This window comes from Oryza glaberrima, chromosome 10, assembly GCF_000147395.1.
Source record: "Oryza glaberrima chromosome 10, OglaRS2, whole genome shotgun sequence".
NCBI classification, from domain to species: domain Eukaryota; kingdom Viridiplantae; phylum Streptophyta; class Magnoliopsida; order Poales; family Poaceae; genus Oryza; species Oryza glaberrima.
The window spans coordinates 7,072,508-7,084,145 of record NC_068335.1 but is presented as its reverse complement, the minus strand read 5'-3'; the positions used below and the strand labels follow the sequence as shown (position 1 = coordinate 7,084,145).

Here is an 11,638-nt window from a genome sequence, read left to right as displayed (position 1 = left end):
TTATTTTCTATATGTGACTAACATATGGATTTTACTAACACGTAGACGCTACCATGGCATACCACATTAACACATGGAGCGGGTTAGAGCCCGTTTGGACCTATATGACACCTGAGATAAGTTGAGGGAACCAAAATTGCATTTTCAGAGTTCAAGGACCTAGGTAATACACCCGCACAAGTTTAAAGACCGTCCGAGCACTTTACTCTAATAGTATTATTGTTATTATAAATATTTAAAAATAATAATATGTTAAACATGTTAGATATTTTTTGAGTTATGCACTTATAGATACTTAGACTAAAAGAATAATAATATATTAAACATGTTAGCTATTTTTTGAGTTATATACTTATTATTCCTACTTAGACTAAATGAATAATTCATGCGTTGGGTGTGGTATAGTAGTTCTAATTACAATTTATCTGTGTTTGTGAATCTATATCTCTCTCATAATTGATTTGTGATTAGAATTATCACATATTTAATTTATATAAATATTTCAACCATATGAGTTTTAGTTTCAAGAACTAGAAGTCATTTTTTCTTTTATATGAATTTATGAAATTCTTAACTTAGGTTTGTACTATGCAATTTTTTCTATTTTACGAATTCAAAATTAATTTGGTATATAATTTCCATTTTGCTTGTATTATTTTCAATTTATTTGAAATTTGCATATTAAACTTTGAATTGGTTATACATTATGGTGGTTTGATATTTTCTAGTTCGATTTATAGTGATTTTACAATAGAGATGCTAAAACAAAGGGTATGATTAAAAAACTAAAAAGCTTAAAATTGTATATGTTTAGATTCTTAGGATTTTTTAGGATGTTACAATATTACTAATGAATAATTCGACTCTAGCTTTTACATAAAGAAAAATAATAATAATTGCATATACAACAAAAATGATTACTGTTTGGTAAGGTCAGAGTGCCCATAAAACTTCAAAATTAATGTGCCCCACCAAAATATACCCGGTAACATTCTTGACCATAAATAAAAACAATTTTACTTAATTAAACTGACAGGTGGGCCATGGGTTCAACACATATTTATATTGAATGGTTCCCGAGTTCTTTCTATATGATGACACTCGGTAAGTTTCCCTCACTGTTAGTCATCTGGTAAACTACTGGGTGGGATGGATGGCGTCTATCATTCGCTAGTGTACCTGAGTTACACACGGTAATTCCTCCTGGTACAGTGTTCTCGGATAGGACACCCGGTAAGTTTTTAGTGTTACCTAGTGTCTCCCATTTACACCCGGTAAGTTACCTAGTGTCATTGAAAACACTATGTAACCTTCGCTGACACTAGGGAGAGGCTCCGGCATCCACTGGTAGACAAAATATTTTCCTAGACCATGGCCTCGGTAGATTCCAGGCGGACCATAAGTGGCGCCATCTGGAAAAATCGGGCGACCGGCGCCGGGCTGTCGTCTACATGGGAAAATAAATTATCCCGTGTGGATGTCTTAATCCGACCGCACGGGATAATCCTCATTATCCCGTCCGGCTCCTTTAAGAAAAATCAATTTTCGCGTGCGGGGGTATTAAGTGGACCACACGTGAAAATACCTCGCCCTCTCACCCACTTCAAATTTTTCCCACCTCCCCTCCCTTCATTTCCTTTTTTATTTTCACTCCTCTCTCTCTCTCACTTCCCTCCTCTCTATCTCTTTTTCCATCTCTTTCTCTTCTCCTCTCCCCTCCTCTCCACGGGATGCGGCCAGCTCGGCGGCGCCGCTGACGAGGTGGCGGCTATGAACAAGCGGGAGGCAAAGAGGCGGTGACCGGGCGGGCGCGACGGCGAGCGGCTCGGCGAACAGCGGTGGTGAGCGGCTTGGGCGCGGCGACGAGGGGCAACGGCAACCGGCACCCACCCGGATCCGGCGGCGGCGAGCGTCTCCCACTCGGATCTGTGCGGATCTGGCGGCGGTGGCGGCCGGTGTGACTGTTGCGGCAGCAGGCGGGCTCGATGGCGGCAGCCGGGAGCGGTGGGCTCGAGAGCGACGGCGGCGGCTGGTCGCAGCGGCGAGCGGTGAGGGTTGACGGCAACCGGCCCCTGCCCAAATCTGGCGGCGGCGGCCGTCCCCTACCCGGATTAGTGTGGATCCAGCGGCAGTGGCGTCCGGCGCGACGGTGGCGGTGCAGGGCGGGCGCAACAGCGGCGGCCAGGAGTGGTGGGCTCGAGAGCGGCGGTGGGCGATTCTAGGGTTGGAGTTCGGTTTTTTTTTATCTTTTGATTTTATTTTTTTTCTGCGTGCGGGCGGTATAACTTGACTGCACCGGATAATTGATTATCTCGTGCGGTGCACTTAACACGACCGCACGGGATAATATATTATCTCGTGCGGTTGGGCTGCCCGCACGTGAAAATATTGATTTTTGCAGACCCCTGAGTGCAAACGGGTGCTACCTGCGCACGGAAAAATAGATTTGGACCACACGGAAAAATGGATTTTATACTAGTGATCGGCGCGCCGCCACGGTTGGTTCCGCACCCGCACGAGGATGGAGGAGGTGCTCATCCTCAGCCCTCAGGTGCGGGCGGCCAGGCGCTGCACAGCTACAGCTGCTGCTTGTGCCTTGATGCTTGCCGCCGGCCGGCTGCCCCTAGACCCTAGAGTACTGGACGTACGACAGGACGAGGAGGACGGGCCAACCGCCGACGGGGGCCCGGGGGTCAAAGTCTGAATACTGTTACACTGATTGATGACATCTATTCGGGTGAGTGCAACAAATCACCAATACATACATTATACATCATTGCTAATTTGTCATCGCCAAATGAAAGATTGAAATTTTGTAGCATTGTGATTTGATGTAATCTCATGTGTTGGCTTTTGTCGTGTACTGATGTATAGTTCTAATATTTTTATTACTTACTGGATCTAATTTATAGAGCCCGTAAATATGTCATATCTTGAAAGAAGCTTTTCGAAGTTGAAATTATTGAACCCGTGAATGCGTCGTATCTTATTTATAGAGCCGTGAATGTGTCATATTGGATCTTATTTATAGAGCCCGTGAATGCCATAATTTAGACTACACATTTTACAATTATTAGCTTTGAATTTAGAGCTATTAATCTAACCAACCGTTTAGTTCTTAAATACTTACAAAGTACCATACACTTACCACAGTGTCTTTAGTTTCTTTCAAGACATTAATAATTTCTAATTTCATAATTAAGAAACAAGGTACTATTTTGTACTTTTATTGATGCGAAAAACACACAATGGCCTGGAAGATCTGCTTAACTCTTGTGCAGGTCCAAAATCTCGCCTTTAGGTTCGCGAGCATGCCAGTTGATTTGATCCTGCAATCAACAAGAACGAAGACAAGAAAAACCATGGTTAAATCTATAAACGATAGCCGATCGGCTAGTTGCCGATGACATATCATTTATCTTCGAGCCGATGTCATATTGGAATCGATTGGCAGTCATGAATATGTGAAATCATTGTCATGATTAATATTTGTGATGAACAATTGGATGTGCAAATGATTTTATCAATGAATTGGTTTGAAAAGATGTGTGGATGTTGGTGTGAGTGCGTGTGACTAATGTGGGTCAGGTTGTGATATCTGTGCCCAGAAACGGTTGTTTTGTCTGATTGTGTGCAGGTGACTTGAGGTCAGCCTTGGTCAATGGTGAGGACCGGGACAATGCTCAAGGTGGAGCAGAGGTCTAATGCGGTCGGGATACCATGTGAGAAGGTGACTAGAGTCAGGATTCTTAGAGGTCAACTTCAGTCAACGGTGGGGATCGGGACTAAACTCAGGGAGGAGTTGAGGTCCAGACGATCAAGGATACCGGGTGCCGAAGTTGGATACGAGATGGCACACGGTAGATGGACACCGTGTGGGAGAGATCTTCGCAACGGGCTTTACGAGGTGTGCGTGCAAGCGTCGGTGTTCGCGAAGGAAATTGAGTGATAATATTTGGAGGAGTATTTGGTTGCTACAGTAATCGTGGTACTGTAGCGTGGTGCATATGCATGCCGTTGCATGCATGTGTGTGTTGCATGTACGGTGCTGTACATGTGCAGCTTGCTGCTTGCTGGTTGGCTCGGCCTGGGAAGAAACCAAGACCGTGTGCTATACGGAGATGTGACGTGTTGACGTCGGATTGGAGGGACTAGTTGGAGTCCGGTTCAGTTTGGAACTTCGGCAGCTGATGGTGCTGGTTTTGATGGAGAGAGGATTACAATTTGGAAATTGTAAATTTGATTTGGTAACTGAGGTTAGAGTCCTAGTGGAACTAGGGGTTATACTCCTACTTTAAGTAGGGGGTTTCTGTGGTATAAATAGAGAGGGAGTGTGAGGCTTCCCTATATCGCTTTGAGAGCAATTAAGTTGATAGTTTAGCTAGGGTTTCGAGTTTAGTCGAGATTTTTGTAAGGAGTGCTGTTGTTGCACTTTGTAAACACAGAGAGAAGCAATAAAGTTGTCATCTACTTTGAGAGTTCTTCGATTTGTGTTTCTTCGGGTTCTGGCGCCAGAGAGGCGATCTAATTGGCGGCATGCGAGCGGTCCGACCGGCGGCGACAGGTCTACGTCGAGATTTCCATCGATTTGAGGGTAACTTTTATTTCCGCTAAAAGTTTTTTGGTTTTTGGTTTTCCCTACCATTCACCCCCCTATGGTAGGTTTGGTTTCTTGTGTTCGATCCTACAGAATAAGTAAAATAAAACTAAATCTACTCGATCGGCTGTAGATATTAACAACATATAATCTTTACTTACTCATTTAAAAAAACATATAATCTTTATTTCGATACATTCTTAAACCAAGTGATTGGGATAGATCGGTCATCATGCCGAGACAGTATAAATTACTTAAGTCGAAATATATATTAAAACAAAAATTATATAGAGGTTTATAGCATAGCCGATCAAATAGATCTAGCATGTATCGGCTAATACTCCGATACTACTTTATACTAAGATATTAAAACAAGCAAGATATATCAAACAAGAAGCCTAATATATTTTAATGCAATAAGATCTTATTATAAAGGGCAGATCTCGCATAACAATCAAGCATATGAAATATGAAGTAGCTAAATCAGGTAAGATCGGCCGAAACTCCGATACTATTTCTCTCGATAATCATAAAACAGGCTAGATATCACAATTATAAGTAAAACTCAATAGATCGAACTCAACCGATGCAGCATTAAGCATGAAGATAATTGTGGGATCTATACAGGATGATGAAACCTCTAAGAGATGGTGGATACACGATATAATCTAACTTAATAACGAAACATAACACTATCAGTCGCTTCCCGACGATGAGAACCAGCCGATAACAAGTTATATAATGCAACTAACAAAGATTGCAACATGTATATGATAACTCGACGAATTACATCAACAAGATTAGAGTGTCATAAAGATGGAAGCAGTAATCCCGAGAACGCAAGCCGCCATGACAAGTTTACCTCTAGTTGAAGATCGAATCGGTGCAGCTCAACCCGAAAGCAAGAACTCGTTGAAATAGAACGAAAGTAAAAAGGGTGGCGATGCGCCGAAATTGTTATTGAACGTGTGTTCATTGATTCCATGAGTTCGGGTTCTATTTATACCCGAGATTACAAAATATGTCCTTGTCGGATTCGACTCTTATCTCTAACAAACTCTAAGATACCGTAACTCTTTGCGGCAGACTTTTGCCCAAACATATCTCTAAGGAAATTATACAAAACATCCTAATTAATAGATACAATTGCCTTTCCAAGAGCTTTATCTCCATCGTGGCAATCCTTATGAAGCACGTTGATAGATTCTATAAACAGCCCCGAAACCATCGCCACTGGAATCGGCTGCATCAACCCCATCGGCTGTATCGGCTGTATCAACCCCATCGGCTGTATTGGTTGTCCTTCGTCCGATCATCCTCAGCCGATTCAGACTCCAGCCGATACCTTCGCAGCCGATGTGCATGCTATTCTTCGAATCTAACTCTCTACCAAATTCGCTTCGATCCCGATGCCGAACCTGGTTCATGTCTTACCAAATTTGGTCGTTAACAACTTTCAACTAAGTAATTTTGTAAGAAATTAATATCAGCAAGTAGCCATCCATGAGAAGTACCTTTTCTACCAAGTATTTGCAATTTATAAGATATCCAATATATGGCTAAAATTTAAAATTTATGGTGCATTAATAATAGCCTGTGCAATGCACAGGTTAGCGGCTAGTACTACATATAATTAATAATTGGCCTCACCTGTCATACACACAACATCTTGAAGTCCGTGCTGCAGCTGGCTAGCTACAAATCTGTAGCTCGTTTCTCCTCTCTCTCCTATGTTATCTCCTTCACATGTGTTTGTAGCTGATTTGTAGCTGATTTGTAGTCTGTTATTATACCTGTTCTTATATAGTCACCCGCTTGTTCTCTTTAATTTCTTCGCTTAGTTTGCTGCCACCTCATCACTTTTGCAAGGATGTATACACCGTTGCCAGCAAAACTTCCTTATTGTACATGCATTTACTGGACCGAGGAGGTATTTAATCCGATTTACATAGTTAGGGTGTATCCTGGTAAGTTGAGTGGGGCAATTTGAAATTTTGCCATCATTGAGGGGCATAAATCGAACTTTAACACTAATACGAGTTTAAAGAAATTTATGATCAAAGTTACTAAGGAAGTAGATGGATTAACAGGTGACACCTTTAAAACAGAGCGTGAGTACCTACCTGATTTCCTATAGTGGCCAATATAGTTTTTCCCTCTGAAGGTTTGTCTGGCGAGCATAAGGTAAGTGCTGGCGTGCTACCATGCCCAACAAAACATTAACAATGTCCTTGGATGTCGATTCATATGCTGAACGGACCTAGGTTTATCCAGGACCTTGTTCTGCCCCTTGTATTTGGGAATGATCGGCAGGTCGATCAGGACATGTCGACTGGCACTCGCTTGAACAGCTCCTCCTTGTCGAGGCGTGGCATGGCAACAACCTGCAACGGCGTTGCCATGAAGGTGACGAGCCCTGGGGACTCCATCATGTCGAGGTCCTCCGGCCGTGTCCCGTCTGGCAGCGCCCATGTGAACTGGTGCAGCAGGTGGCCGATCATGGATGCTACGAGGCTGATCCCGAGCTGCGCGCCGGGGCACACCCGACGGCCAGCGCCGAAGGGGAGGACGCGGTAGTCGCTGCCCTTGATGTCAATGCTCTCTTCGAGGAACCGCTCCGGCCGGTACTCGAGCGGGTTGTCCCAGACACCGGGGTCACGTGCTACGGCCCACACGTTGACGACGACGCTGGCGTCCTTTGGGACATCGTAGCCGGCGATCTTGACGCTGGTGCTGGCCTTGTGCGGGAGCATCAGCGGCGTCGGTGGGTGCAGCCGGAACGACTCCTTCACGACGGCCTGCAGGTAGGGCAAGTTCGGGATGTCTGCCTCCAACATGACGCGACCGTGGCCGATGACGCGGTCCAGCTCCTCTTGCGCCTTCATCTGCACCCTTGGATTCCTCACCAGCTCCGCCATCGCCCACTCCACCGTTATCACCGTCGTGTCCGTGCCGGCGGTAATCATATCCCAGAGGAGGCCGATGACGGTGTCGTCGCTGAGGTCGTACTTGTCCCTGAGGGTGAAAAGGGCGTCGACGAAGTGCTGTTTGGCACCGTGACGCTCGAGCTCACGGGCATGCTCGTCCATGATCCGCCTGGTGAAGCGGTCTCGCCTTGCGCTGTGGGCGTTATAGAGCTCCTCGTCCACCGGGTTCAGCCACCGCAGCACCCGGATGTGCTCTGCGATGGTCAGTGACGCGCCGATCTTGATCCCGTTGTTCACAATCGCCTTCAGCTCGCTCCCTTGCTCGTCCAACTCGCCAGCGGCATCTATGAACCGCTTCCCGAAGGTCAGCCGCGTGATGTTGTTAAAGGCCACCATTGACAGGTGCTTCCGCATCACCATGGGCTTCCCTTCTTCACCTTCAGGATAAGGTAAAAAAAGCAGTATCTTTTAGTATTCGTTACTCCCTTCATTTCATATGGTATGTCTCTTTGATCTTTTTCCTAACCAAACTTATTTATGTTTGACCAAATTTACATAAAAATTTTGTTAGAGTGCGCAGCCCAGTCAACCTACCGTGGGTCACCAAGGTTACTTTGGGCATCCTCTACCACAGACTCAACCGGAGCCACAACTTGAAGTCATGGGTCTACGCAGCCCAAAAGACTAGTCTGATGAACGAGGACTACCCTCACCTTTTAATTCGTGCTCTCCCATCATCAGTTACTGATGTGGGACTAAACCCAACAAATTTAGCAACATCTACAACAACAAATTAATTTCATACCGATATTTAACATATTTTGATAATATGTTTGATCTGTTTTAAACTTTTATTTTATATTTCTAGAAACTTAGTCAAAACTCAAAGAATTTTGACTAATAATAAAGTTAAAACGACTTATATAATATGAAACGGATGTAGTAGCTATTATTATCTGAAATACATGTAACTAATATTAATTCTCACAATGCAAGGTGTAATGGAGATAAATTAACTAGTTAGTTATTTTCACTGCACATGTTCCATGAACTGTGGTGTTCGCAATGAACATATTGAGGTCCTACTTGGCTTCCGATCTAAGATTTCTTAGCACTTGAAGGCGTGCTACATGGCTCACAGCGCACTGGCCCTCGAATAGTAGTTTCTAAGTTGGAATAATACCAAGCAATATTAAAATAAAAGTCCATATAAGATTTTCAGTAGAAATATATTTAAAAATACCTAATATTTAGAATAATAATAAGAAATACTGAAATAAGAGGTCATATAGAACAAAACTAAAGAATAATGAAAATTCAAAATAAATAACAAAATAAATTCAGAAATTACATAAATTCTGAATGATAAATAAGTAAAATTAAAATAAGAGTACATATAGAACACAACTAGAGAATAATTAAAATTCAGAATAAAGAATAAAATAAATTCAGAAACTACATAAATAAAAATAAGAGTTAAGGTCTGAATCTAATATATAAATTACTGAAACATGAAATAAAAAATGAGGAACATGAAAAGAATAGACAATGTAGTACACAATACGAGATTAATTAAAATTTAAATTAATAAATAAATAAATTTCGAACTTATAAAAATAAAAATATGAGTTCATGTATACAATTTATCAATAACTAAATTTGGCATAAAAATAAAACCTATTAAAAGATGTTATCTAAAACATAGCACGAGATTAATTAAAAACCAGAATAAAAAATTTAATAAATTCTGAAATTAGAAAAATAAAAATTAGATTTCGAGCAAGAAAATAATTTATAAATAACTTAAATTTAAAATAGAAGAAGGAATATTGAAAGAACAATTCATAGAGCATACACTACAAAATTAACTAAAGTTAGAAATAAAAATAAATTAAATTATGAAATTAGAAAAACTAAAATGAGGGTTAAGTAGGAATACAATTTATAAATAACAGATAAGACATTTGAAATACCACGATATCTAAAACATAATGGTGGCTAGTGACCATAAATATAAGAGGGACAATAGTGACCGTAGATATAAGAGGAACAACAGTGACCATAGATATAAGAGGGACAACAGACAAACCATAAAGATAGGGTGGGTCCATAAAGACAAACCATAAAGCAAGATATTAAAAATATAAATCAAAACTCTTAATAAAGGAGTAGGAATCCCAATGATAATGAAAAGGACAGCCAGCGGGTAGGTCGTAAAGAAACACGGTGGTGATGGTTGATGGGTCTTCTATAAAGTAAAAGGAAAAAAAAAGAAAAGCCAACGATAATCAAGTTCCATTTTATAAATCCAAATGACAATAAAGAGTTTGAAAGTGGGCAGACTGGAGTAAAATGCTGACATTTAACTGAGCTTCTAAATTATAGAACCAGGACCTGCCTTTGATTGGCTTTCGAAACTAAAAAACAAAATTTGATAAGAGAATGAACTGGAAAAACTACATGTCCTGATTTTTAAAGTTTAATAAAAGCCAAGGCGGGTCGGGCAAGAAAAAAAAAAGGAGTGGTGGCTGATGTGAATTTTAAAAATTATAAAATTAGAAACTTCGTAATAATAAAATTCTATCTTTTAAAAATGGCGATATGGGTATTGAACAAATTTTAAAGAAAAATATATGTAAACAAATATTTTATACGGATTCTTGCCGTGCAATTATCAATAATGGCGTTTGTGAGACACATAATGTTGCTTTTGTCAGACGCATGTTGTTAATTTTCAATCAATCTAATAGTGGCGTTTGTTAGGCGCATGATGTTGCGTGCAAAACACATTAAATTCGTACTATAATACATTAATACCTACCAGGAGCAGTGATGGCTCTGTAGATGGACTCTACCATGGCAGTGACCTCGTCCTCACGGATGGGCCTGAGAGCCTCCATCCGACGCGGCGCAAAGAGCTCCAGGTTGCACAGCTTACGCACCTTGATGTAGTGCGGACCGTAGTCTGCCCAGATGAGGTCCACGCCGCCGCGGCTGAACCGCTCCGACGAGCGGTTCCGCGGGCGGTCCGCGAGCTGCTGGTCGTTGTTCTTGAGCACCTCCCTGGCTAGCTCCGACGTCGACACCACCACCGTCGGCGACGTGCCCAGCCACACCGTCATGATGGGCCCGTACTTCCCCGCCCACTCCATGAAGCATCGGCACCGCACTGGATGGATGTCGAACAGGTTGCCCACCACCGGCCACGCCCGGGGCCCGGGGGGCAGCCTGCCGCGGCGGATCCGGTTGAAGAGGAGGATGGCGATTGGAATGGCAACGAGAGCAAGCGCCAACGGGAGCAACGCCGGGGTGTCCATGCCTGTTGGTGTATGTACGTTGGCACAGTGGTTCTTGAACTCATCAGCCGGAGGCTTGGAGGGCTTATGTAGAGCAAGAGAGCACAGTAATGCCTCGGAATAATTGAGGAAAAAAAAAAGAAAGAACAAGAAAGCAGCAAAGTAGAAGTAGAGGGCGGATAGGGTTTTTTTCAACTACATATCATGGTGCCCATTATATATTTTTAGATGACTTAAATGTAGTTATAAAAAACTTCAAAAAAGGTAACATCTGTTGGTATGCTAAAAGTATATAGACAAACATATATGATTAAATTTGATCTACAACTCACGAAACAAAAATAATAAAATCAGACCGTGAATATTACTTGCACAACGTAGATAAAATTGCTTGCATAATTGTACAGTGCTTCGTATCATAATAATCGAATTTTAACTTACACGACTGTATAGTGCTTTATATTATCATAATCCATCTTGCTAAATTTTAAAACCTTTTTATATAACTATATAATCTATATGTATACATCTAGGTGACATGATATCAGGTGTAGAAAATACTTTCCCAAAGCGAAGCAGGTAGCCAACGCATGCAGCAGTAGTAGTGCAGCTGCCAGCTGGCTTTGGACATTGGGATAAACATTCGGTGGCTTAGGGAGCCCTGGTTTGATCACTACTACAACAACGATTTTTCCATGCGATCGAAACTTATTTTCGTGTGCGGAGTTGTAACATCCTCAAATTTTAAATTAAAATTTGACTGCATCATGCTGGCTTTTGACTAGATTAGTGTAATTTAAAAATCTATTTGATTCTTA

At 41.9% G+C, this 11,638-nt stretch overlaps 1 protein-coding gene across 2 annotated transcripts; it reads right to left on the bottom strand.

Moving 5' to 3' along the window:
- Positions 1 to 6,660: 6,660 nt before the first annotated feature.
- Positions 6,661 to 10,975, bottom strand: LOC127752952 (cytochrome P450 98A1-like). 2 transcript variants are annotated; one of them, XM_052278401.1, is made up of 2 exons: positions 10,346 to 10,975; positions 6,661 to 7,961 (listed from the first exon to the last, which is right to left on the bottom strand). In XM_052278401.1, exons 1-2 carry the CDS (start codon positions 10,839 to 10,841, stop codon positions 6,916 to 6,918), a joined length of 1,542 nt encoding a protein of 513 aa, XP_052134361.1. In that variant the 5' UTR covers positions 10,842 to 10,975; the 3' UTR covers positions 6,661 to 6,915. The 2 variants fall into 2 exon arrangements, with proteins under 2 accessions (XP_052134361.1, XP_052134362.1); XM_052278402.1 differs by having other exon boundaries at positions 10,467 to 10,817.
- Positions 10,976 to 11,638: the final 663 nt, after the last annotated feature.